This window comes from Plecotus auritus (assembly GCF_963455305.1).
Source record: "Plecotus auritus genome assembly, chromosome: 8".
Taxonomy (NCBI): domain Eukaryota; kingdom Metazoa; phylum Chordata; class Mammalia; order Chiroptera; family Vespertilionidae; genus Plecotus; species Plecotus auritus.
The window spans coordinates 164913071-164941027 of record NC_137782.1 but is presented as its reverse complement, the minus strand read 5'-3'; the positions used below and the strand labels follow the sequence as shown (position 1 = coordinate 164941027).

General features: G+C 53.7%; 1 protein-coding gene across 4 annotated transcripts in view; it reads right to left on the bottom strand.

Moving 5' to 3' along the window:
- Positions 1 to 20409, bottom strand: part of ADCY3 (adenylate cyclase 3) — a 54476-nt gene extending 34067 nt beyond the window's left edge. For 2 of the 4 annotated variants that reach the window (XM_080683624.1, XM_080683625.1), the window contains exons 1-2: positions 19030 to 19822; positions 53 to 202 (exon numbers count right to left, since the gene is read on the bottom strand). In XM_080683624.1, coding sequence (XP_080539750.1) covers positions 53 to 202; positions 19030 to 19692 — 813 coding nt within the window. In that variant the 5' untranslated portion in view covers positions 19693 to 19822. Of the gene's footprint in view, positions 1 to 52; positions 203 to 19029; positions 19826 to 20268 lie in introns of those variants that run through there. The other 2 variants (XM_080683626.1, XM_080683623.1) reach the window with 2 other exon arrangements.
- Positions 20410 to 27957: the final 7548 nt, after the last annotated feature.

The window sequence follows — 27957 nt, the reverse complement described above, 5'->3', positions numbered from 1 at the left end:
CAGGCTGGACCAGCTCCGAGCCCACTGCCCTGAGGCCACCCAAGAGCCTTACCTGCTGCTGGCTCTGCTCCTCCAGGTTCATCTTCACCTCCAGCGACTGGCGGGCCTCCAGGAAGGCCTTGCGGTGCTTGCGGTCTGCCATGTAGTAGGACATGGTGCCCACGACGATGGCGCACAGGTAGAGGAAGACGTTGGCCAGGATCTGCGCCCCGAGGAGGAGAGAAGAGGACAGTGGTGAAGGCGCGTCTTCAGGAGAGGGGGTGGTGGGGGGCGGTGACTGAGACCAAACCCCAAGTTGCCAGTGTCCAGGGAGGGCCCCAGCAGAGCCTGTGAGCCCCGAGGGATGTTAGGTCTCTGCAGCAGACCCTGCCTAGTTGCCCTGGCTGGTGAGGCCCACCCAAGGGCGTGGCTCCAGGCCTGGAAGGCTGGTTGGGGGGTGGCTGTTCTCCCCTCCTGCTAAGCTGGCCAATCCATCCCCCTGTGAGGCCTGAGCCGTCCCTCTGCTACCCATTCATTCGTTCGCTCATTTGTTCACCCCCCACACGCTGAGCACATACTAAGTGCGCTTGGGTGCCAACGAGCTGGGAGCAGACTGAAGCCAGCCCAGGGCCACCAGCTGCGGGTGTATAACCCACGAGCCGTTCGCGGGTCGTGGAAAAGGTCACAGGAGACCAGAAGAGGTCCTGGGCCGATTCCAGAGTCACAATGCTACCCTTGCTACCCTGCACCTGTGCCACAGGTTTACAGGTCTCTGGGCTTCACATGCATCCTCAGTCACCTCTGCCAGCAGGTGAGGGGCGGCCAGTACCCGTACCCAGGTCCCGCGAGGAACCAAAGCTACAGGAAGAGGAGGAGGGGGTTCGGGACCTGGTGTTTGTGCTAGGAGCTTGGTGCATGGGCACAAAGAGCTTCTTTGGGCTGGGAGAGCCCGTTCCTCTGTCCCTGGCACCTGCAGGCTCCCTGGGTGTGCGGTCCCCAGGCCACTCCAAGGGCCGCTGGACTGCAGACCTGATCACCTGCTGCCGAAGGCAACCCTCACACACCCGCCTGGACTGTCACTCTCAGGGGGCACCGAGCTCTGGGCGGGGTCTCCTGCCCTCCGCAGCAGGTGCTGGCTGACCAGCCCCAGTGGGTGTCCACCTAAGAAAACCCAACCAGAGCGTGCAGACTGTCAGAGAGCAACCCAGTACCGCCAAAGCTTCTAACCCAGACCGCCTAACAGACTCGGGTTTGTTCATGCCTGGGGACCCTCCAGGCCGGACAGCATTCCTTACACTGAAATGTGGGTATTTAAAAACAACCCACTTCTGCACCCCAGTGGGTGAGACAGTGTAGGAAATGAATAAACGAGAAGCCCTGGACTGTGGCCCTTTCCTCGCTAGCCGGGAACCCGCCAAGTCAAATCGCCTCTCTGCGGAATGACTGAGGGGCGGAATGACTCATGGCGAAGGTCCCTGCATTCTTGACTGTCTGGTCCTCATCTGACCTCCCCTCTGAGGGCAAAGGCTGGGACAGGGGTGGGGGGTGGGGGTGGGGGTGGTGACCTGGTGCAGGGAGGCTGGGGAAGAAGGCTGGATGGAAGGGAGGCAGCAGGTCCGTTTCCAGGTTGGCCACAGAGCCACGCTTCCTCCTGTCCCCTGAGCACCGGAGTCACAGAGGCCTGCTCCCCTCCCCAGCTGCACCCTCGGCTGCAGGGATGTGGAGGCAAAATGCTAATGGAGAGCAATACAGGTCCCGCAGGTCCCATCTATGCCAGAGAACTCCCTCCCTGCCTCCCAGTAAGCTCATCTGTTTCTAGACCTTTCCCCCGGGAGCCCCAAGCCTTGGGTTTCTTAGAACGCCCCCAAATATCTAAACTTGCCTCAAGTGAAGAAAGGACCCCCAGGGCACTGTTGCTCTGGTCCACCTGGCCCCTCTCCCATGCAACCACAGCAACAGGGCCCGGAAGGAGCTGAGCAATTCCCGCGCCCACCCCCCACCCCCCCGCCCCCGTGTGGGAGGTGGTCAGGGCCCTAAGGCCATTTCCAGCCTCCGGGTCCAGGGCCCAGATCTGAAAGGGTGATGCAGCCAAGCCGAGGAGCCCTCCGGCCAGGCAGTGGGGGTCGGCTACGGGGAGGAAGGTTCCAGAGAGAGCAGGGGGAGCCAGGAGGACAAGTTTTGTAAAAATACATATTTTTACTGATTTCAGAGAGGAAGGGAGAGGGAGAAAGAGATCGAAACATCAGTGATGAGAGAGAATCATCCATCAGCTGCCTCCTGCACGCCCCACTGGGGACTGGGCCCGCAACCTGGGCATGTGCCCTGACTGGGCACTGAACCATAACCTACTGGTTCATAGGTTGACGCTCAACCACTGAGCCACGCCAGCCAGGCAAGAGAAGTTCTTCAGTCTCGGGGGGATTCCCCGGCACCGACAAGGCCGAGAAGCTCCGGCTGCTACCCTAGTGGTCAGCTTTATTTATTTATTTATTTATTCATTCTAAAAAATATATTTTATTGGTATTTTACAGAGAGGAAGGGAGAGGGATAGAGAGTTAGAAACATCGATCAGCTGCCTCCTGCACACCTCCTACTGGGGATGTGCCCGCAACCAAGGTACATGCCCTTGACCGGAATCGAACCTGGGACCTTTCAGTCCGCAGGCCGACGCTCTATCCACCGAGCCAAACCGGTTTTGGCCCTAGTGGTCAGCTTTAGACTAGGCAGTCTTACTCCCGCCCCCCCCCCCCCCCCGCCCCAAAATTTTTTTAAACACAAGATTTTTTGTTTTAATATATTTTATTGATATTTTACAGAGAGGAAGGGAGAGGGATAGAGAGCTAGAAACATCGATGAGAGAAAAACATCGATCAGCTGCCTCCTGCACACCTCCCACCAGGGATGTGCCCGCAACCAATGTACATGCCCTTGACCGGAATCAAACCCGGGACTCTTGAGTCCGCAGGCCGACGCTCTATCCACTGAGCCAAACCGGTTTCAGCCACAAGATTTTTAAAATAATGAATAGAATGAACAAATCTCCCAAGTGGGTAAACATTCAGACGGAAGCTCCATCTAACCCACGACAGAAAAAGTATTTATGACCCCGGGGCTCAGAAACGCAACCGTGAGAAAATGCCTTCCCCGTGTCCTTCCCCCTGGAATCCGATGAGTCACCACATCCTGCACGGTTCCTAACGGCCCTCGGGGACGCGGGCTCCAAAATGGAAGTCACCCTCGGAGGCCGGCCGGTGGCTCCGGTGCCTCGGCTGACCTCTCCCTGTGGGATCGTTCTGGCCTGCGGGTTCCAGAACACTCCAGAACGGGGGAGAAGGGACGGAGGGTGAGAACGCTGCCCTAGCTTTCAGTGTCCGTGTTGGCTGCCCTCGGGATCTCAGCTGCTGGGGGACGGCCACGCTGACGTCTGTTCATTAAAACAGGCTTAGGTGTTTTGGAAAAAATCTCCAAGGTGCAGGAAGCAGCAGGGGAGATGGCACCTCGGCCGGCAACCAGCCTCCCAGCCCAGGAAGCCCAGCCCGAGCCTCCCGTGGCCCCGCAGCCATGATCGCCGCCGGAACAGGTCACAGGTCGGGCCGTGCAGTCACACAGCGCTCACACACCACCAGCAGGCAGGGTGGCCCGAAGCAGGTGACTTAACCTCTCTGAGACATGCTTCCGCATCCCTCCGTAACCCTGAAGGCTGTTCAAGGAAGCAAGTCCATTGCTTTCACCAGATTCTTCAAAGGGTCTGTTAGCCCAGATCAGTGGTCGGCAAACTCATTAGTCAACAGAGTCAAATATCAACAGTAAAACGATTGAAATTTCTTCTGAGAGCCAAATTTTTTAAACTTAAACTTCTGCCGAAACCGGTTTGGCTCGGTGGATAGAGCGTCGGCCTGCAGACTGAAAGGTCCCAGGTTCGATTCCGGTCAAGGGCACGTACCTTGGTTGCGGGCACATCCCCAGTGGGAGGTGTGCAGGAGGCAGCTGATCAATGTTTCTCTCTCATCGATGTTTCTAACTCTCTATCCCTCTCCCTTCTTCTCTGTAAAAAATCAATAAAATATAAAAACAAAACAAAAAAAAAAAAAAACTTAAACTTCTTCTAACGCCACTTCTTCAAAATAGACTCGCCCAGGCCGTGGTATTTTGTGGAAGAGCCACACTCAAGGGGCCAAAGAGCCGCATGTGGCTGGTGAGCCGCAGTTTGCCGACCACTGGCCCAGGTGATTAATAACCACAAAACTCCTCCGAGGCCCTCCCACCCCATCTCCTGTGGCTTCGGAAACAGAGAACACTGGGCCACGGCACTGTGGTCTTCTCCTTTTGATGTGACCCCCCTAGTGAGTCACCTTGGTCTTTTTCTCCGGGCCAGATAATTCCAGTTCTACTTCAAGGACTCTATTTAACAATGTTTAATCGTGTTTGTAAGACTCGACCCTCCTGAGTCTTCAGAGAGAGGTGGGCTCCATGCAGAGTCCGGAGTGTGAAAGAAGACCTCAAGGAGCTCCAATCTCCTGGGGATAAAGAAGCTTCCAGAAACAGAGGGAGCCCCGCATGATTCTGAGGGGCAAGGGCCTGTTGGCCAAGGCCCCTAACAGGGAGCAAAGCTTGGGCTGGACACACACAACTGTGGGTGTTCACACATCCACCTTAATGTAAGGATTCTGGACGGTCAAGGAAACTTAAACCAATTTCAAACCAACGGCCAATGTCAAATGAAGGAAAGGCAAGAAATAATCAATGCTGTGCTCATGGGAGTGGCCAAAAGGACAGCAGGGCTCCTTGCTGCCTGCTCAGGTCTTCTCGCCGTGAGTGCACAGAGCCTGCCTTCCAGGAATTGTCTTTGAAATGAACTTGACAACCAATGGACCAGCCCCGAGGAAGGGGGGCATTTGCACCGGGAGACAGGAGATCTTCAGAATTCCTGAAATATTACCATCACACACACTTGGCAGATGAAAAGGTGAAGGAAGATCACTGATCACACAAAAACTCCAAAGCCCTCACACATGTAGCCACTGAACAGAGCAAACCGAGGCCCCAGACGCCCTGCCCTCCTTCCAAACGACTCAGGTCTTGAGAGTAAAACTTTGTGCAGACTCTCGGCTGCAGGCGCCAGCCACCGCCCTCTCCTCGACCCAGGAGGACTCTTCCTCTCTCCTTGGGGACTCGGTCCCCTTTCTTCCCTCCCCTGTTGCTTCCCAGGAATGACTCAGCAGCCCTCCTCTCTGCCGCTGCTCAGACTAGCCTGGGGACACCCGGCTTTCTTTTCAGCCCCGAGTCCTTAGCTGCTGTTTCCCTGTTCAGCGTTTCTGAGCCAGGTGCTCGGGAGGTCCGAGGGGAACAGGTGAGGAATGGAGATTTCTGGGCCCCACCTGCCTTGGAGACCCGGGGATCTGCATTCCTAGGGGCTGCCATAAATATTAAGACAAAGCCAAGATCCTCCAACCTGCTTGGCTCTTTAACCCAAACTCTGAACGCTGCTGTAGGTCATCGCTGAGCCTACGGCCTGTGGTCTTTCTGTCCGTTTCTTCTCTTTCCCTTTCTCATAATCTCCTCATCTTCGGGTCACACCTCCTTGTTGTTCTTTCCTGGTCTGGCCAGCCTCTCTTCCGTCCACTCAAAGCCACATCCACTGTTCTCCACCCATTACCGCTGTTTCGTGTGTCCTGCATTTAATCCAGTTCCCTGATTTTTAAGTCATTTTCCAAGTTTCCTTGTCACTGTCCCAACCCTTCTCTTACTGTCCCCCCGCCCCCGGCCCTTGGCAAAGCGAACACATGGTCACCATCAGAGAGACAGACCTGGGAGGACCGTGCCCAGCCGGAGACCGTCCTCACAGGGTACTATCTTAGTCACGGACACAGAGAGCTCTCCCAATGCCAAAGTCCTGGCAAACTCCACTCCTGAATTTCAGTTTTTCAGCCAGAACTGCCTGAACCAGCGCCACCTGGGTGTGCTCCCCTCACCCTTACTCAGGAGTTTCTAACCCTGGCTGCACCTTAGACTCACCTGGAAGCTATGCCTGGGCAGCCCCCCAAAACAGTGATGCCAGTGGCCAGGCACTGACATTGTTAAAAAAGCTCCCAGGGGACTCCAGGGTGCAGCCAGGGGTGGGTGGGAAAGCCCAGCCTGTCACGGTCCCCGCCCACCAGCCCTACATCCTTGGTAAACGGTTACGGGACGCCTGAGCCAGTGCCACCCCTTCTCCCTGTCTCCCTGGTGCTCCTGCGGCACCTCCAGTGGGTCCTTCACTCCACCTGCTCTTTCTGGACAAATGCCTCCTGGTCTTCCTCATCATCACTCCTCCTGCCACTTCCTGGCCCAAACCGTCACCCCCCACAGGGCTGGACTCATCTTCCTCCTCCCTCTCCGGTCCTACCACCCCACCCTCTGGTACCACATTAATCTTCCAAAAGTATCTTTTTGCAAGTTCCACCTCCTGCTCGGACACCTCACTAGCTGCCGGCTGTCCAGAAGGTGAAGTTCAAAATCCTCATTCTGGCACCCCGGCCCCTGTGAACCTTTCTCCGCATCTCCCACCAGCCCCTGGCGGAAACCCTTCCGTTTGCCAGGTGGCCCGGTGTGTCCCAGCAGTGAGCGCTCTGCACCTCAGCACACGCGCAGCCCACACGGGCGGAGGGCTCGGTCCCTTCCGCCGAGTACCTGGGCGAAGCTTCCTCTCACCTGGCTAGTGCGTGGGGCTTTGCCTTCTCTGCCATGAGTCCATGTTTGTATTACTATTTTTAAACGCTTAAAAGTGTTTGCTTTGAGTGGAACAGATGTGTCTGCCCATTATATTATATGCTCCGCAGGGACAAGATCTGTGCCAGTCACCACTTGTCCCCAGCACTCCACACACTCGTGGCACATAGGAGGCGCCCAGGGACTACTGAGCGAAGGAATGAAAATGGAGGAAGAAGGACTGAGGGAGAGAGAGACGGGAGAAAGAGAAAATGGAAATGCCAACTCCATGGGTCTTGAGCAGCCGTGGGCAAACTACAGCCCGCGGGCCGGATCCGGCTGTTCTATCCGGTTCTCTTGCTCTCCCCTCCGCTCCTTTACTTTGAATTTATATTAGTTCACACAAACATTCCATCCATGCTTTTGTTCTGGCCCTCCGGTCCAGTTTAAGAACCCATTGTGGCCCTCGAGTCAAAAAGTTTGCCCACCCCTGGTCTTGAGTCTTTGACTGCACCAGGCAAGCACTTCCTGCAGCCCCACCTGAAATACCCACCCCCTGCCACCCCCCACCCTTCCCTCAAAACCTAGCTAAACCCTGCCCTCATTTTCCTAGAAAGGAAATAGCGCAGGAGCAGAAACACTAACGGGTCAACAGCAGTTGCCCTCTGAGGGAGGGGGATTTAGTACAATTTCTGTTTTCTCCTTTTTGCCTTATAATCTTCCTGTAGTGAATCTCTTTACAAAGAAATTTGAGATTTCCTATTATTCCACTCTCTTAGACACCACCCCCCTCCCCCCCCCCCCCCCCCCCCGGCCACAGCAGACCTGGGGACCCTTCACAGAAACTCAGTCCTGCCAGGCAGTAGCCCCACCACCCCTGAGCCTCAAGTAATTTGCCCAGTTTGTCTAAGTTGTCAAATTTGTTGGCATATAGTAGTTTGTAACATTATTTTACTATTCTGTTAATGTCTGTAGGACCTGTAGTCATGTTCCCATTTCCATTCTGGCATTTGTAATTTGTATCCTCTCTCATTTCTCTGATCACCTAGCTATAACATCAATTTTATTGAATTTAAAAATCAGCTGTAGATTCACTGATTTTTCTTTATTGTTTGTTCACTACTTTCCATTCTTATCTTTTACTAGAGGTCCGGTGCATGGATTCGTGCGCCAGTGGGGTCCCTCAGCCTGGCCTGCGGGAATCAGGCCGAAATCGGCTCTCCAACATCCCCCGAGGAGTCCTGGATTGCAAGAGGGCAGTTCTTGGGTGACGCACCCTGGAATCGGGCTCCCTCCTCTCTGTTTCCGGGTGCGTCACCCGAGAACTGCCGCTGCCAAGTGACCGCAGCCCGGCAGCTCCTGCATTGAGCGTCTGCCCCCTGGTGGTCAGTGCGCGTCATAGCTACTGGCCAGTGGGCTGGTTGCTTAGGCTTTTATATATATACTAGAGGCCTGGTGCACGAAGAGATTCGTGCAATAGGCCTTCCTTCCCTTGGCTTCCAGCACCGGTTTTCCTCCAGCACCCGGGACCCTGGCCTTCGCTCCGGCCAGAGTCTGCCTTCTTTGTCTTCGCTGCTTTGCTGCAGACTCTGGCCGGAGTCTGCCGTCTTCGTCTTTGCTGCAGACTCCGGCTAGAGTCTGCCATCTGCCATCTTCATCTTCACTGCAGACTCCGGAGTCTGCAGTCTTGTCTTCACTGCGGCACTCCGCTCCTGTAGATCCCTTCGCGCCCCCCGCCCCCGTTCTCCCTCTCATAGCAGGCGTCCTGTCCTGCCTGGCCACTCCATGCCTGGAGCAGCTGGGTGGCTGCCATCTTTGGCCTTCTAATTTGCATACTCACTCTGATTGGCTGGGGGCAGAGGGGCGGTACGGTCAATTTACATGTTTGTCTATTATTAGGTAAGACTAGGTGTACCAGTTAATAATGTGGATTTTGTAATCAAAGAAAACATAATTTCAAGAGAAACATCAAAAGTGCTTTATTCAAAGTAATGTCCATCGCCCTAACTGGTTTGGCTCAGTGGATAGAGCGTCGGCCTGCGGACTGAAAGGTCCCAGGTTCGATTCCAGTCAAGGGCATGTACCTTGGTTGCAAGCACATCCCCAGTAGGGGGTGTGCAGGAGGCAGCTGATTGATGTTTCTCTCTCATCAATGTTTCTAACTCTCTACCATTCTCCCTTCCTCTCTGTAAAAAATCAATAAAATTGAAAAAAAAGGAATGTCCATCGCTAGCTACACATTTCCCCATCTTTCAGGTAATTGGTGGATATCGTCCCAGTAGAAGTTTTCTTGTTTCGAGGCAAACCATTCAGAGATCCAATTTTCCACTTCTTCGTATGTTTTGAAGTGCTGCTCAGAAAGTGCATGTGCCATTGATAGAAACAAGTGGTGATCTGAAGGAGCAAGGTCTGGTGAATACAGTGGGTGGGTTAATACTTCCCAGGCAAGATATTTTAACATGTCTTTAACTGGTTTTGAAGTGTGTGATGGTGCGTCATCATGAAGCAAAATTTCCATGTCTTCTGGCACATTCTGGTCGTTTCATGATCAAAGCATGGTTCAAATTGATTATTTGTTGTCGGTAGCAATCAGTATTAACAGCTTCACCTGGTTTTAGAAGCTCATAATACACACCTTCCTGACCCCACCAAACACAGAGCATTGTCTTCTTTCCGAAGCGATTTGGCCTTGCAGTCGATGTTGATGGTTGACCTGGATCAACCCATGATTTTGTGCATTTGGGATTCTCAAAATAAATCCACTTTTCATCACCAGTCACAATTCGATTAAAAAAAGACTTTCTTTCGTGCTGTTGAAGCAACATTTTACTGATGACTTTTCGGTTTTCCATTTGTCTTTTGTTCAGTTGATGTGGCACCCATTTTCCTTCCTTTAAAATCTTTCCCATTGGAAATTGTTTGCTGAGCAACATTTAATCTTTCTCAAAGTTGTGTTTGAGTTTGACAAGCATCTTCATTCAATAATGCTTGTAATTGTTGGTCTTCAAACTTTTTCGGTTAACCTGGACCTTCTTTGTCTTTCACATAAAAAATCATCACTTTTGAAGAGTTTAAACCAGCGTTCACAAGTATCTTGAAATGGAGCATGTTCACCATAAGCTTCCCGAAGTATACGACAATAACTTTTTCTTCAAAATAATGAATTAAAACTTCCCGCAAATGCTCTTTTTTTGGCACGAAATTCGACATTTTTAAGCGTAAAAATATCTATGATGTTAACACCTTCAGCAAATTTGACATATGAAGTTTTGAAGCTTGCTGTCAATACAACAAAATAGCATACATATCAAATCGCATATGTTTCAACATATGTGTACTCCATCTATTGAAAAAAATCCGTATTAACTGGTACACCTAGTAGATTAACTCCTACTTCTTACTCTGGATTTAATTTTTCTACTTTACTTATGGTGGAATCATAGGTCATTAATTTTAGACCTTCTGATGCTATAAATTTCCCTCATAGTACTGCTTTGCTTATATCCCACCAATTTTTATATGTTGTTTTAATTTTCATGTAATTCAACACATTTTCTAATGTATCTTATGATATCTGTGTTGATCCACTGGTTGTGTACAGATGTTTTACTTAATTTCCACATATTTGTGGATTTTCAAAACATATTCCTGTTAATTTTTATTTCAATCCATCATACTTTGCATGATTTCAATAATTTTTTAATGTATGGAATCTTGTGTTATGGCCCAGCATACTGTGTGCCTTCATAAACACTCCAATGCACTTGAAAAGAATGTGCATTCTGGCCCTGCCCATGTGGCTCAGTGGTTGAGCATCAATTTATGAATGAGGAGGTCATGGTTCGATTCCAGTCAGGGCACGTGCCCAGGTTGCAGGTTCGACCACTGGTGGGGAACGTGCAGGAGGCAGCCAATCAATGATTCTCTCTCATCATTGATGTTTCTCTCTTTCTCTCCCCCCGCCTGAAATCAATAAAAATACATTAAAAAAGAAAAGAATGTGCATTCTGTAGTTGTTGGGTGGAAGGTTCTATAAATATCACTTTGGTCCAGGTGGTTGTTCAGGTTATTCAAATGCTCTATATACTTACTAATTTGTCTATTAGTTTTACCAATAACTGAGAAAGGAATATTGTAATCTTTAAACATAATCATAACTTCTCTATTCTTCCTTTTAGTTATATCAGTTTTGGCTTCTTATATTTTGAATCTTTTTAAAAAAAAAAAAAATATATATATATATATATATATATATATATATTTTTTTTTTTTTAATTGATTTCCAAGAGGAAGGAAGAGAGACTGTTTAAGTATACTATCATAATTTGTATACTGTGTTCTCTGTTTTTCTGGGACTCCACTGCTCCCCATTTCAAGACTACTTCAAATATTATTATTTTACATATAGCATAAAAAATTATGATAGTATACTTTCATATCTCCCCCTTCCCTTGTTCTATTATTATATATTTTGCTTCTATGTTATAAACTACAGTATATTGTTTATATTTTTGCTCTAAACAGTCATTAATACTTTTTTTAGCGCAGGTCTGCTGATGATTAATTCTCTCAACTTTAGTTTGTCTACAAAAAAGTCTATCTCACCTTCATTTATTGAAGTATATTTCTGTTGGGTACAGAATTCTAGATTGACTATTTTTATTTTTCCAGTTCTACTGTGTTCTTCCTTGGATAATTTCTGACCAAACATCTGCCATCATTCTTATCTTTGTCCCTCTCTATGTAATGTGTCCTTTTTTTCTGATTTTTATGAGTTTCTCTTAATTACTAGTAGTAAGCAATCTAATTATGATGTGTCTTGGTGTGATTCTTTTTATCTGAGTTATATTGAGCTTCTTGAACTGTGGGGTTTATAATTTTCATCAAATTTGGAAATTTCCCCATCACTATTCCTTTAAATATGTTTTCTGTGTTCTCTGTTCTTCTGGGACTCCACTGCTCCCCAACGCCTACAAAATGTAGTCAAAGCTATCTCAAATAGCTTTCTCGGTCCTCTGTTTCAGATCCCAAATTACCTTCCAGACTTCTCTCTTACTATCTCACACACCCAGTCCTCCAGTCAAAGGTCCTCATACGTTCATCCCCCAAATCACTGCTCACCAGCAATCACCTTGTGCCCCTTCCCTACCAATCGAGTGTTCAAAATCCAATTTGCCCCTCATGCCCAGCTCAGTACTGCCTCCTCCAGGCCTTTCCTAACCAAGGCAGAATGATGCTACTTCCATGTACTCTCATAGGTCTTGTGTGTCCCAGGGGCCCCTGGAGGGCTTGCGGATGTCCTCTCGGTCATCGTGGATGAGCCCCACCCTCAGACCCAGGAGAAAGACACTGGACCCTGTTGTCTGTGACGGGGATGAGAGTAATCATTGCATCAAAATGTGCCTTGTGACACGTTCCAGAAGGAGAAGTTGAACACACAGTATTTTATGAAGAAGTGAGTCAGGAAGCATCTCTCCTTTTTCCAAAGGGAAAAATGAGCCACACAGCAGATTAAGTCAAGTATTCTGAGCCAGGGGAAATACCCTCCAAGGATCTTCACTCTCGGACCAGTCTATCGATGTAGCCTCTCAAGAGTTGGGGAAAACTATGGTGATTACCAGAGAGGAACGGATGCCGAGAAGCAGCAGGATGGGGCTCGAATGGAAGGGGCAGGGGCACAGGACAGCACTGAAGCCCTCGGAACCGATATTCCAGCTCAGTCAAGACCTCTGGCCCTCGCTCCCTCTGCCCACCCTCCGACCATACGCACACAGCTGGCGGGGCCTCTGTAGGACCCTGCTACATCAATTGCTTTTCTTGGAATTATACTTACATAATTTAATTAAACAGGACCTTAACAGGTAAATTATGAGTGCGAACGGAGAGTTGTTATTTCTAAGTAAAATTAATATTTTGGGGATTGCTGATAAATGTGCGTAGCTAGAAGAAACTACTGTTGACTTAGGAGTGGGCAAGGCAACAGTAAACATTTAGCGAAAAGAGAAGAGTCATAAAAACCCAGGATTCTAGACCCGGATTATTTCCAAGTAACTTTTAATTCTCCCTCCACCTGAAGGGCACTGGAAATGACAGGCAGCACATCCTAACTACAAAAGAAGGCCACCGGAGCACGGGGCACCCAGGCGCGGGGACAGAGCCTTCCCTTCAGAAAAGATGAGCAAGCGACTACAGTAAAGGCTTTGGGTTAGAGTAAGCTATTGGAAATGCATGTAAATGTATATGCGTATGCGAGATTCTTTGTGTGATTCCCAGACTTTATCGACCTTTTTAAAAAGTCTACTGTGTTGAGTTATAGTGAACATACAATTCAAAGCACCCATTTAACGTGTATGTTTAGATGAGTATTGGCAAATGTATACAGCTGTGTGACTACATCCACAATCACCATACGGAACACTTCCATCACCCCAAAATGTTCCTCTGTGCCCCATCCCAGCCCGCCCCCACCTCCACCCCAGCCCCACAGAATGTCACAACTCTCACTGCACTGTGTCGAGGTCATTCGTTCACCATCATCTAGCACAGTGGTTCTCAACCTTTCTAAAGCCGCGACCCTTTAATACAGTTCCTCATGTTGTGGTGACCCCCAAGCATAAAATTATTTTCGTTGCTACTTCATAACTGTGATTTTGCTACTGTTATGAATCGTAATGTAAATATCTGTGTTTTCCGATGGTCTTAGGCTCTACAGCAGCGGTTCTCAACCTGTGGGTCGCGACCAAAGACCATCGGAAAACACAGATATTTACATTACGATTCATAACAGTAGCAAAATTACAGTTATGAAGTAGCAACGAAAATAATTTCATGGTTGGGGGTCACCACAACATGAGGAACTGTATTAAAGGGTCGTGGCATTAGGAAGTTTGAGAACCACTGATCTAGAGTTTGGTTCTTAGTCCCTTTCACGTCCAGCAAAATTCACTCTTTGGGGCATTATAGTTCCGTGTGTTTTGACCCACACGTTGTGAGACCACAATAATTTAACTTTTTGCATTAACTGACCTACTGCCTTTCCCAACCTCATCAGACAAGAGGACTTTCCCTGCATGTGGGTCTGGAAGGCGGACTCGAGACCAGCCGCCTGCATTTTTACTGCACGACCTTCCTCTACATCTACATCCATCCGAGACAGGAACTTCCACTCACAGGACAGGCATGAGGACCAAATGACGTAACAGAGATAAGACATACCTTCAAGACCTACGTCAATGTTATTTGTCACTGGTTTTAACAGAACGCAAACCAGGTAGGTTATTCTGATCGAGCGTGGGCTCCCAGCCCCTAGCGAAACAGAAGCAAAGCAAAGAACAGAGGAAGAGCCAGCCGTGTGGAGGTTCCATGGAGAAGCTGTGGCACTGCCTGCCCACAAGGCGGACTGTGAGCACCGTGATCCTGTCCACCCCGAACCCAGCGATGAGGGTTGGGAGGGGTGCGCCACTAACCCTGGTGAAAAGGCACACAGGCGGCCACCCAGGAGCAGGGGACACAGCTCATAGCCCTCCGGGCCCCTTGATCCGGAATAAAGGACACGCGCCCCACACATCCATTCCCCAGGGCCCGGTCCCTTTGGGTGAAAAACTCAGCCTTCCAGGGGCAGCCAGGGAGCCCACCAGGGAGCTGGGGCGGGCCTTACGCTGCCAGATCCGACTCAGCCGACACCAGTTACATTCACAGGACCCGTCTTGAAACGACATGTGAACAACAAACCACAACCATGGAAATCCTGCCAAGTTCAAATCCAGCCCTCTTACCCTGGGGTTTCAAACGGGGGTCAAGGGTGGGGTGGGATTTGCTCGGAAACATGTCATTTTCATTTTGTTTACAACAAAGAAAATGTTCTTGAAGAGAGGAAAGGGGAAAGCCAAGGAAAGGTCTCATTACTAATCAAAGCAAATCTCTCCGGGACCACGAGGAATTTTGCTGGAAGAAGCAGCTGAGACACGATCAGAGGAGGAAGCGGCATCAGACACACTCCGTGGCCAGGAGGGGAAGGAAGGAGAGCAGCGGGCCTGCTGGCGCCGTACGTAAATAAGGAAAATCTACGATGAATTAATTAAGAGTAACCAAACGTCCTACAGAAAAGGAACACTTAATCACAGCACAGTTAGCCAATATCAGACGCAGCCATTAGAAATGGGGATTGTGAAGACTAATTTAAAACACAAAAAGTCTGTGCTCGAACGCTAAGGAAAGTAGGGGTGATGCATACGGCTTTGTAAAATTTTCCGTAGGAAAGACTAGAAAGGAATAAGCCGCACGAAAACATGGTTACAGCAGGATTAGAACGCACTTTTCCTCTTGTTCCCAAAGCTTCTGCAACATCGTGAAGCGTTTCATAATTGAGAACAGTCTTTAAAGTAATGCGTTCAAAACGAGGAAAAGAAAAGAGCCAGTTGGTTACACAAAAAAAAGGTGAGAAAAAGGACAGTGAATGAGCTTGGCCTGATTCATTCACAGACCAAAGGTCAGAGGTGGTGTGTCAGGATGAAAAGGCAACAGAGAAGCAAATGCCCAGCATTTGGGTAGCGCCCTATGGTTTGCAAGGGGCCTCTCTACACTCTTCCCACCCCTCCCCCGCCCGGGAGCAACTCCTGTGCCCTCGCTCACCTGTAGGCCAATGAGCAGCCAGCCCCCCACCTGACCCCCGGCCCCGCTCGACTCCCCAGGTCTTACATTTCCACAACCCGAGAACCAGTGGTGCAAACACCAGCAGACCAGGGCTGCCCGGTGCTCCCAATGGCCCATCCGCCATCACAAGCCGCCTGGGACCAGGAGAGCCGGCAGGAAGCAGAGGCAGGGACAGGCCTGGATGCTCCACGCCAGGAGCAGCAGCAGCAGCAGCAGCAGCAGCAGCACCACCACCACCACCACCACCACCACCACCACGGGGCTGCTCCCTAACGCTGGGCCCTAAACCCTCTTCCCGTTGATTCTGCGCACTCTCCCTGGGAAACCCCTCAGCCTCACTATGGTTTGGGTGCCCCAATAGCCTTTCTGCTATGACGTAAAGCTGTATTTTTCAGGGGGTCCTTACCCTTAACTTGCCACAGACTCATTCCTCCGACGGCCCTGTGAGAACCTAACAGGTGTGTATGGGCACACGTGAGCGTCTCCGGAGCGGCCACTGGCCACAGGAATGCTCCCCACCATCTGGGCTGCATTTCTCCCTACCCCCATCTTCCCCATCTTCCCCTTCTTCCTCTCCCATCAGCTGCTACCTGGTCCTGCCCTCAAACCCCCCACCCCCACCCCAGCTGCTTCCTCACCTCACCCAAGGTGCAGTTTGTAGCAGTTAAGGGCAAGTTGGTGGTGCAGGACCCAGGCAAGGGGAGGGATGTGGGAAAACCCTGCCCGCTGCAGCTCACCCCTCCTGTCCTCCGAGCCTCCAGCACCCCAGCCCCAGGCCATGCTCTCCTCCACCACAGCCTCTGACTGTCATGGTCTGAACCCTTCATCCCAGGCCCCTGCGGCTCAGTAACATTCACTCGTTCAGTAATACATGAAGCCCCAGCCTCACCCCTGTCCCACCCCCCATACCACACCCCACATACCCTGCTCTTCCTAGGCTCCTTCTGTGGAACCCACCTGCCCGCCCCCCCGAGAAGAGCCCAGGGCCGCTGTCTGCCTTGCCTCTCTGCGTGTCAGGCTGCCCTGAGCTTCTGGGTCTCCTGGGATTCCCCGCACAGAGCCAAGTATGGGGTGGGGGGCTGAAGGGTGCACAGAGCCACGTATGGGGTGGGGGGCTGAAGGGTGCAGAGGAAGATCACCTGGGCCCTGAAAGTGCTTCTTCAGTGCTGCCGGGGACCCTGGCAGCAAAAGGACACAGAGACCCCGGAAATCCAGTGTCTGCTTCTAACTGTGGGCCTGGGTCATCCCCACTGACCCAGGAGGAACTCCCTGGCTGGAGCCAACAGGTGATGGAAGGAGAGAAAGAGAAGGGGAGTCTGTAGGCAGGAGAAAGGCAAGGAGATGCTGGCATCTGGAGAAAGTTCCTGGTGTTACCCTGATGGGGGCGGGGTTTCTGGCCACCCCCTTCTTAAGTCCCCATCCTCCAGCCCCACCCCCTTCTACCCATGATGGTGCCCCCACCCCAGGGGGTTTCCTGTGCCCCAGGGGGCAGGTGAGTGAGGCTTCATTCCACAGCTGGGAGAGCCGCAGGCAGGGCCACCACACGGGGCTCAGTTCCCGCTGCCCTAGGAAGACTGCGGTGGGTGGGCCTGGGAACCCAGGCACCTTTTGAAAAGTCACATTCGTCCCAAACAAGTGACTCAGAAACGTCTGGAGCGCGGCCCACTGAAAGTTGGGGCCTCCTGCGTTCTGTATCGCAGGCTCCCAAAGGGACCTTGCGAGTCCCCTTCCCTTCGCAGAGCCACAGCCAGAGCGCTGCCTCCATGTCAAGGCCATGCTCTCCTGGGATGCTAATGTGGTTATTCTGGATTTACTTATTTTTCTATCTTTTTCTGTTTCCTCATCTGTTTGGGTTTTGTTTCTTAGCAACCCCCAAAGGACACGCAGCAATCATGGGTTCAGAGTCTGGGCTCCAATGGGGAGAATTTCTGTTTTGCTCCCTAATGGACAGCAAAGCATCCGGGAAACTCATGCACTGGGGCCCTGGCAGAGACGACAGGGCAGAAGTGACTTCAGTACAAGGCCGTGGTTCAGTCCGATCACTCAGAGGCCAGGCCTGATCTCGCCCTTCTTCCCCAGAAGCTTCCCCAGGGCCTCCACGGGCAGAGGCACACGCTGAAGTTCCCCAGCCCAGCAGTCAGGACAGTCGTGGCAGGCTGTCACCTTACATGAACAATCACGGAGGAAAACCGAGGACCTGTTGACGTGCCTACACGAGCCCATATGCACCTGCAGAATCGAGAGGCACAAAGCGTCCATGAGCCATGATGGGAGACAGGAAGGATATCGGTCCAAGAACTAGGAAAAAGTTAACACAGCCCTAACCGGTTTGGCTCAGTGGGTAGAGCGTCGGCCTGCGGACTGTAAGATCCCAGGTTCGATTCCGGTCAAGGGCATGTACCTTGGTTGCGGGCACATCCCCAGTAGGAGGTGTGCAGGAGGCAGCTGATCGATGTTTCTCTCTCATCGATGTTTCTAACTCTCTATCCCTCTCCCTTCCTCTCTGTAAAAAATCAATAAAATATATATTAAAAAAAAAAAAGTTAACACAGAGAAAAACCTGTATTTTCCTCCAACCAAGGCGGCAGCAATGGGACGGCCCCACAGGGTTCTTGCATCAACCACCAACGGCACCGCTGGGCACCTAGAGACTCAGAGACTCAGCCCTCAACCCCAGGAGACAATGCTAATGGCTCTGGCCGAGACGGAGGCAGCAGTATGACGTCGTAGGGAGAGCAGTGGAACGGAATTGAGAAATGGAACTGAGAAGTGGACACTCCAGCCAGATGACCGCCATAACCAGCTACGTGGCCTTGGGCAGGTCACTTCCCACCCATGAGGCAGCAGGCGGGGCACACAGCTGTACAATTCAGCGACGCTAAGTCCTGAGGAGGCCCAGGTGTGTGACCAATAATAAACTCAGAAGGCCGGGCTCTGCAGCCCCTCAGCACTTAGCCGGGCCTTGGAACCCCGTGGACACAGCAGTTAAGCTGGGGCCACATGTCCACCCTTCCAGCAGGAGGCTCCACCACCATGGCTGGCACCACTGTCCCCCGTCTGTGTCCCCACCCCACGCCTGCCGTGGGGAGACCGCCACCCCTCCGATCATCTAACTGCTCGAGGGACCCTGGGCTCCCAGCAGCAGACATGGTGACCATCACACCTTCCCTCCATTTCCCAGGGAACCACACTTTCACCCGCATTTCCCTGGACCTCGACAACAGCCACACGGCGCTGGCAGACACTGTCCATTTGGCAGAGGGACACCAAGTCCACACGAGTCGGTCTCTTGCCAAAGCTGCCAACGCCAGGCTAGAGCCCAGAAGCCCAGGGGCCTCTTTCCCCACGAGGCCCTCCTTGCAAAGGTCAATGAGAGAACGGCCAGGACCATGCTGCCTCGAGACCAGGCCTAGGCTGGCCTTCCTGCCACCCACTTGAGCTGGGCACAGGTGGACGAGTGGCCCTGGGGCCCAATGTCCTGACAGCCTTCAGTCCCTCGGGCCCAACTCTGGTGCAAAGCCAAGGGTTGAGAGAGAGGAGGTCCTTCCTGCACAGGCGGCTGAGACCTGGGGGGGGTGCCGCCCAGGGCACATCTGACAAAAGGGCCAAGTGAACAATGCCGCCCCCCACCTTTCAAGTAGGGACCACCCAGGCTGCAAGCCAGTGGTAGGGGAAGCGCAGGGTGACATCCCGGGTGAAGGCTGAACTCACCTCTCTCAGCAACTGCATCCCCTTCAGCCTGTCCTGCTGCTGCTGGGCCACGGTGACCCCCAAAATGAGCGTGTGCGCACCACAGGAAACCACCGAGATGGCGACAATGGGGCTGAGGCTGAGGGGCAGCGTGATGAAGAAGGAGAAGACGAAGAAGGCCTGCCAGCCCACCGTGTCGCTGGCTGCGTGGGCGCCGGGGAAGTTGAGGCCCAGGTAGGAGAAGATCTGGGCTGTGATCAGCAGCCACAGCAGGTAGGGCACCACCTTCCGGGTGACCCGGCTGGGGAGCAGCCCCTTTCTGCACAGCACGAAGAGGAGGATGTCCAACACCAGCCCGACCCCGGCCACCACGAGGGGAGCCAGCTTGTCCCCGGAGAAGACCACGGCGCACATGACCACCACGTAGCAGTCGAAGAGCGCGGCGAACACCACCAGCACCAGCAGGGTCTCGTGGCGCTGCCTCTTGAAGTAGGTCTGGTACAGGTTCTCCAAGGACTCGGGCACGAAGGTCAGCCGCATGAAGCTGGGCAGGCAGAGGCAGGACCCCGAGCTCCGCACGGAGATTTCATGGGTCCGGCCCATCCGGCGGTCAGGGTCAGAGGGCAGGCTGGCGGAGTACTCGGCCGAGTACTCGGGCTCGGAGAAGCCCTGGTTCCTCGGCATCCTGGCTGGCGTCAGGGCTCTCTCTGGATGGGCCACCACCTCGCACGGCTCTGAGACCTGGGGAAGGCGGGGCGCCGGTCACCTCCGCACGGACGCAGGACGGGTCTCCAGGGCACAGGCTGCGCTGATCATTCTGGAGCAAAGGACACCTCCCAGTAGAAGCAGCTCTCCCCCCGCCTGGGCTTTCTCTGCGACCCACCCAGCCCGCTCCGGGACCCACCGAAGAGCCAGGTCTCCTCCAGCCACCTCCACGCTCCCGCCACCACTGACCACACTCCGTACTTTCCGCCCAGCACTGTTTCCTGTCTTTGGCTTGCAGAGACCTGGCCCCCTCTCCATCCCTCGCACCCCGTCTCTCCCCTGTGCTGTCGCGTCTCTCGGTCCCTGACTTGCCCACCTAAGCCTCCTCCAGGCCCACGCCTTGGGTACAGCGTGCCAGACTGAAGCCGGGGCCATCCCGGGGATTCCTGAATCTTCCTTCTGTTTACTTCCTCTCCCACCCAGCCCCCCGCGACTGCGACGCCCCACCTCCGGCACTGTGTGCCCCCCGGAAGGCCGGCCCTCCCCTGCGCTTACCTGTGCGGGAACTCCGGAGCCGCGTGGTCCGCGCCGGTCCCTGCGAGGCTGCCGGGCCGGATCACGCGTGCGGCGGGCGGGGCAGGAGGCTCAGCGCGCCCGGGGGCTGCTCCCCGCGGAGCCGCGCCGCCAAGCCAGCGCCATGGCCCCCGAACCCCGGCTGCAGCGCGACTCCCCACCGTCAGTATCCACAGGCGCCTGGCCGCAGGAGGAGGGAGGAGGCGACGGGGACTGGAAAATTGGGGGCGCCCGCGTTGCGGCTCGCGGGATCAGGGCCGGCGTGCGCGCTGCAGCCGGCCCCCTAACCTCTCGCCACCGCTGTGGCCGAGGCGGCGGCGGCACGGCTAGGGGCGCACCCGGGGCCCTCCCGGCGGGAGCGCGGGCCGAGGCCGGGGAAGCCCGCCAGCATCCTCCGCCGCCCGCGCGCCGAGCGGTGCCAGCCGAGTCCCCGCGGCGCGGGCGGCTCCGGGGCCACGCGCGCTCCAGGCCCCCGAAGGCGGGCGGCGCCCCTCCCTTCCTCCTTCTCTCCCTCAGACGCCGCCCTCTCGGCGAGTGCGTCCGGGAGTTGGGGGGTGGGTGAGGCTCTCGTCTCCAGGCCCGGGACCCGCGCAGGGACTGGGAAGGGAGAGGCGCGCGGGGCGAGAGCCGAGGAGTCCTAGGGGCCCTGCGCTCCAGACCCGGCGGCGGGCCGGCGGCGACTGCTGCGTGGGCAGAAGGATGGGAGAATGGGCTCCCGCCCCGCGGCCGGCTCTCGGAAGATGAAAGCCGGGGACGTGCCCTGCGGCAGGTGAGGCGCACCCGGGACACCCCCGTGGCCCCCTCCTCCGCAGCGGCTTCCTTCCGGCGCGCAGAGGCTGGGGCTGAGGTTTCGGGACGGCTCCCGGGCCGGGCGTGCCGGGCCCGTGTCCCCGCCCCCTCTGGCACCCTAACGCCGAGCGAGGGCCTGAGCCTTCCGCAGAAGGGCCGGCAGCTGCGCCCTGTTCTGGAAGCAGGGGAGGAGTGGCCCGGTAGGCACGTGGAGCTGGAAGGGACCGGGCTTCAGAAAGACCTGCCGTGCACATTCCACCTGTTTGAGATGATGGGTTCGAATTTACAAACTCTCCTTTAAAATCTCAAATGCTAGTGGTTTCGCCTATCAGTCTCTTACCTCTTGTATAGATTACTGTCCTTGGACTTGACAGAACACCTTGTCAACCATGGGCTTTAGGAATTCAGATGAAGGGAGAGGAGCAGATGGGTTGTTTTGGAATAAAAGCATGTGGGAGGGGGAGGGGATTGCTGAGGATTTTAGGGGATGGGCTCCCCTGGGGAGAGCAGAGGAAACGGGTCAGAGAGGAACACTCAGCCATGGATGGAGTTGCCTCCTGGAGCTCCCAAGTGCCATCCATGAGTCCTGTTCCAGAACCTGGAGCACCAGCTCCCGTCCCTCAGGGAAGGGACTCATCAGAGAAGGGATCCTATCACAGCTGTTTCTATCCGTCCCTCGTACTAATTCCGAAAAGCTGCCCACCTCCGCTCAAACTTGTCTGGGCTTTGATCCTAAAGGTGGGGGCACCTTACGTCAGTTCTAGGAGGAGGAAAATTAAAGCAGCACTCTTTCCGTTGTTCCAATGTGTCTGGAGTCCAAACATTCATTTTGAATTGTTACATGATGTTAAAGGAGGCATGATGCTTGTGTTTAACAAAGGGACCTGTATTAACAAAAAGAAAAGAGCCGCCCACTGCATGGGAGAACATATTCGCCAATGATATTTCAGATAAGGGTTTAATCTCCAAAATTTACAGAGAACTCATACAACTTAACAAAAGGAAGACAAACGATCCAATCAAAAAGTGGGCAAAGGACCTAAATAGACACTCTTCGAAAGAGGACATACAGAAGGCTGAGAGACATATGAAAACATGCTCAAAGTCACTAATCATCCGAGAGATGCAAATCAAAACAACGAGATACCATCTCACACCTGTCAGAATGGCTGTTATTAACAAATCAACAAAGGACAAGTGCTGGCGAGGATGTGGAGAAAAAGGAACCCTCGTGCACTGCTGGTGGGAATGCAGACTGGTGCAGCCACTGTGGAGAACAGTATGGAGTTTCCTCAAAAAACTAAAAATGGAACTCCCATTTGACCTAGTAATCCCACTTCTAGGAATATATCCCAAGAAACCAGAAACACCAATCAGAAAGGATATATGCACCCCTATGTTCATAGCAGCACAATTTACCATAGCTAAGATTTGGAAACAGCCTGAGTGCCCATCAGCAGACGAGTGGATTAAAAAACTGTGGTACATCTACACAATGGAATACTACGCTGCGGTAAAAAGGAAGGAACTTCTACCATTTGCAACAGCATGGATGGACCTGGAGAGCATTATGCTAAGTGAAACAAGCCAGTCGGAGAAAGATAAATATCACATGATCTCACTTATATGTGGGATATAATGAACAACATAATTTGATGAACAAAAACAGATCCAGAGACAAATGGCAGGGGAAGGGGGTTGGTTAGAGAGCAACCCAAGGACTTGTATGCATGCCTATTAGCATAACCAATGGACACAGACACTGGGGCGGTGGGGGCTTGCCCAGGGTGGGAATGGCTCGGGGGAGCGGAGGGAGAGTCAATTGGGGGAAAAAGAGACTTATGTAAAACTTTAGACAATAAAAAATAATAAATAAATAAATAAAATAAAAGAGCTGATAAATACTGTTTGACCTGCTTGGGCACAAGGGACACCCACATTGTCCCTCTGTGAGTCCCTCCCCTTTCCAGGCACATATGCCAACCCTCAGTTCCTGGGCCCCGTGGATTTCCTGCTGGGCCTTCTGCCATCACCCGTGCCCCCAGTTGCTCGTCCCCACTGTGAAGGGGGGGGGGTGCCACACAGAGATACCCCTGCTAAAAGCCCCATCTCCTGCCCTGACTACTGGCCTCACTGCCCCACTCCCTGCCCTTCCACAAGCCTCCTCTCTTTGCTGTGGGCACCTGTTCAGCAGGCATGCGCTGAGAGCACACAGTGGACACCCAGCCTGGCCAGGCGTCAGGGAGACCAGAGGAGCCACCCAGCCCCTGCCCTCCGGACACGTGCCAGCTCTGCCAGAGCCCCAGGCCCGCTGTGTGCACGCGGCAGCAGAGACCTGAAACAGGGCCTTTCGGGGTTGGAGGGAAGGATCTGATCAGGTGACCGGAGCTCCTGACAAAGGCTCCACAGCAGGGAAGCTGCACAGCACATTCCATCCTGCTCTGCATTCTGGATATGGGCACAGCCCTTACTGTGGATGTGGGAAGCCCCTCGGGACAGCTGCAAACCCTGCCCCCCCCACCCTCCGGGCCTCCCTGGGAGCCGGAGGCTATTGGGTAAATACTGCCCACAGAGGAGACCAGGAACATGCAACTCGTTCGAGACAGGCGGCCAGGCTCGAGCCTCATGGCTCTCCCTCACAGCTGCCTCTCCAGTACCGGCCCCTAATAAGTACTCAAAACAGTCGTTGAATGAATCGGTGATGGCCCTGGGAAGAAACGGCACTCTGTACGGGCGCTGGCTGTCCCCGAGGGCGGCATCAGGCCTTACTGATGGATGCTGAAATGTTCTGTCCAGAGACCATTAAAAAGAACCACATTCAGGGAAAAGGGTGGGAGGTGCCTTCAGCTTTCAAGCTATATGTTTTTTATTGTAATCCGGACGATGGGCATGCATTGCTTTTGCAATCAAAAGACACAGTAAATCTTTAAAACACACGCACACATACACATGCATGTACCCACACACATGCATGTACCCACACAACCTGAGACCGTGACTGGCTACGTGGGTGACTTGCCTACGACATGTGTCGTAAAGTGAAGAGGAGGGCTTCCCACCCACCCCACCCCCACCCCAGGATCCTTGTGGATAGGATGCCTCTTTGCTGAAGGCATCTTTTTTTGCAGAGAATTGCCCGTCACTGGATAAACAAGAGTGATTTGCCCGCTGGGGAAATGTGGTGGCTCCTGAATCCAGCAAACAATAGATCGGAGCAGAGGCCTGGTGTCTGGGGAAAGCAAAGGGGGTGGAGAGGAGATCGCTGGCTCCCCCGGGGCTGAGCCCAGTGAGAGCCTATCTGGGGCCTTGGCTGAAAACAGAGCCTGAGCCCCGGGCGCCTGCAGGTGGTTTATTGGGCCAGGGGTTTCTGGGGAAAGGAGGCAGGAAATAGGAGGTGTGAGGCCCTGCAGTCCCTGCTGTGGACAATGGGGAGCCATCCCTCTGGGACCCTCCAAGGAGCCTTCTGGAGAAGGCACCTCAGAATTTTTTTAAAATATATTTTTATTGATATCAGAGAGAAAGAGAGAGGAAGATAGAAACATCGATGAGAGAGAATCATTGATTGGCTGCCTTCCGCACGCCCCCTACTGGGGAATCCACAACCCGGACAAGTGCCCTTGACGGGGATGGAACCCGGGACCCTTCAGTCCACAGGCCAACGCGCCATCCACTGAGCCACACCAGCTAGGGCTCACTCAGAATTTTCCTCTGGAGTTAGAAGAGGGGTGTGTTCACCCACCGACTTCCCTCCCCCATTGGTTCAGGGTCACCAGTTGGGGTGTTCCCTGCCCAGTACTCCCAGGTGTGTGCAAGCCTCAGGGGGTGCCTGGCGGGAAACAAAGAGACTCAGTGCAGAGAGGCAAGCTGTCTCCACGGTGTTCCTGCAGCAGCGACAGAGTAGCAGGCGGCTGAGAGGAGGTGCCATCCAGAGCCCCTCAGCTCCCACCTGCTCAGAGGTGTGGAGTGTGTCACCCGAGGGGAGAGGCATGCGTGCGGGAGGAAGCGGGCCCTCACCAGGGAGAAAACAGCCTGTGTGCTGGCCGGGATGCTACCTGGGCCTCCGACAAATTACTCAACTCCCCCGAACCTCCTTGTGGTGTGAGGACAGCACTAGCCCCGGACGGAGCCCACCGCCCATCTCACCGCTGGTCCCCAGCAGCCTGGCCGTTTCTGACCCGCGCAGCCAGGTGGGGTGCCATCTCCCCTGGGCCCTCTCTGTGGTCACAGCTGGGAACCTCTATTGATCCCACTGCCATTTTCCTCTCCGATGGCATCAGGCTGTCTCCCGCTTTGTCTCTCCTTGTCCATCGCTGTGTCTTGGTGCTTCTGCCTCCATGTTAGGGTCTTCCTGCCTCGGCCTCTACATGGTGTGTGCCTGTGTGTGTATAAGCACATAGGGTGAGGGGGGGCATGAAAGTGACAGTGTATGTGGGAGATTATATGTGAGTTTGTGAGTATTGTGTGTGTGTGTATGCAAAGTGGGAGAGTGCACATGTCATCGTGTGTGACTGAGCATGTGCGCAATCACTGTGCAGGTACGTAAGCGTGTGAGCAATGTGTGAGCATGTGTGATGAGTGTGAGCGTCTGCGCACACACAGCACAGCCACACTGCCCTGCCGTTGCAGGTCCAGCTCAGGCCTCCTGCCTCCTGCCAGTGTCCAGCTGCTCTGCCATCTGCACGGGCACCTGCCCAGCTCGCTGCCCTAGGGCACAGGGAAGGCCCCGTCCATGCTCCGGCCTTCCTGGGCTGGGCGGGTTTCTGGGTCTGTCCCTCCAGGAGCCCGTCTACTTGGGAGCAGGACCAGGCCCCCGTGGCTCCTGGTGGTGATGACCATGTTGGCAGTGCCCGTTCCCTGTGGGATCCTGCCTGCCAGGCACTGCGGGTGGTGTTCTCTCCTTTCGTTTTGTCGATGTCCCCATTTTACAGGTGAGCAGAAAGGGCTCGGACACAAGAGGAAACTTGCTCCCGACCTCACAGCTAGGAAGAGGCGGGGGGAGGGGGGGTTCCAGGTGCCGGAGCAGGAATCCTCGGGAAGCTCCCGCTGGTCAGTTACTGCTTCTCCAGGAGGGGACACTGCGTCTCAGGCTCCAGGCCTCACCGACAGCCGGGAAGCCTGGGTGTCAGGGCTGAGGCTGGATCGTCATTCTGCTCCAGCCCGGACAGGTCAGAGCTGGGGAGAGGAAGACACGCCCATGGAGCTGAATGCTGAGTGATCTGAAGCCTCTACGGAAATGTCACGCTTCCAGAAGCACTCACGCCAGGGCCCCTCCGGGAAGAGGCACCGCAGGGATGCGTGCTAACAAGCCTCTCCCGGCCTGCTGAGGAGGAGGAGGAGAGGAAAGATTTCAGAACAAGAGATGGCTGGGCAAGGCCCAGGCTGGGGAGATGGGCTTCCACCTCCACGGTCCCTCTCACGGGTGGAAAGTTACCAAAAGGAGGATGAAACTAGAGGGGCGGGGTGGGGGGTGGGAAAGGGGGGTTCCTCAGTGCAGATGAGAACTATCTCCCAGCCCAGTGGCTGCTCCTCCCCACCTCCCCATCTCAGGAATGACTCTTTTTTTCTTTTTCTTTTTCTTTTTTTTTTAAATATATTTTATTGATATTTTACAGAGAGGAAGGGAGAGGGATAGAGAGCTAGAAACATTGATGGGAGAGAAACATCGATCAGCTGCCTCCTGCACACCTCCCACTGGGGATGTGCCCACAGCCAAGGTACATGCCCTTGACCGGAATCGAACCTGGGACCCTTCAGTCCGCAGGCCGACGCTCTATCCACTGAGCCAACCCAGTTTCGGCAGGAATGACTCTTGACCCTGCCCTTTCACTCTCTCTCTCTCACACACACACACACACACACACACACACACACACCCCTCATCTATTCTCTATAATCCAACCAGAGCAATTGTCCCAAATCCAAATCAGGTCTTGTCCCCGTTGTCTTTAAGAACCTGGTCACTAGCCCTAGCCAGTTTGGCTCAGTGGATAGAGCGTCCGCCACGGAACAAAGGGTCCCAGGTTCCACTGGGTTGCAGGCTCCTCCCCAGCCCAGGCCCTGGTCAGTGCGCATGCAGGAGGCAACCAATCGATGTGTTTCTCTCACATCAGTATTTCTGTCTTTCCCTCTCTCTTCCACTCTCTCTAAAGTCAATGGAAAAATATCCTCGGGTGGGGATTAAAAATAAAAATAAATAAAAATCTGGTCACTAGCTGTGCCTGCCCCAGGGGAGGAGGGCCATGAGCTGGAGAATTAAGAAGATGATCCCTGTAGGGTGCTCAGATCCACCTGCCCTCTGAAGTTTCCTCAAGGAACATTAGTCGTCCTCACGTAAACAGCTGTAGTGGGTTGAATGGTGGCTCCAGAAAATCTAGGTCCATGTCGAAGCCCCTGGAACTGGGACGGTGACCTTCTTTGGGGAAAAAAGTCCGTGGAGATGTAATTAAGTCCTGGGTCGTGAGACAAGATCATCCTGGATTACCCGGTGGCCCTCAGTCCAGGGACAAGCGTCCTTAGGAGAAACAGGCACGAGGAGGAGGTGATGTGAAGATGGAGGCAAAGGTTGGAGGGACGTGGCCACAAGCCAGAGAACACCTGGGGCCACCCAACGCTGGAAGAGGCAAGGATGGGCTCCCCTCCTGAGTGTCCCGAGGGCGTGCGGGCCCCTGACCAGGTCTCCAGGGCTGAGAGCGAATGGGAGCGCCCCGTCTGCGGTGATGGCAGCCTCAGGAACCTGAGACGGGCGCCAATGGCACGTTTTCTACATCTACATTGCTGCATTTGACAGGACTGCCACCCCACTGGCTGGACTTTCAGCCCAAGTCCAAGGCCTTTCTTCATCTTTGTACCTGGCAGGCCAGCCCTGATAGAGTCTCAAAAAGT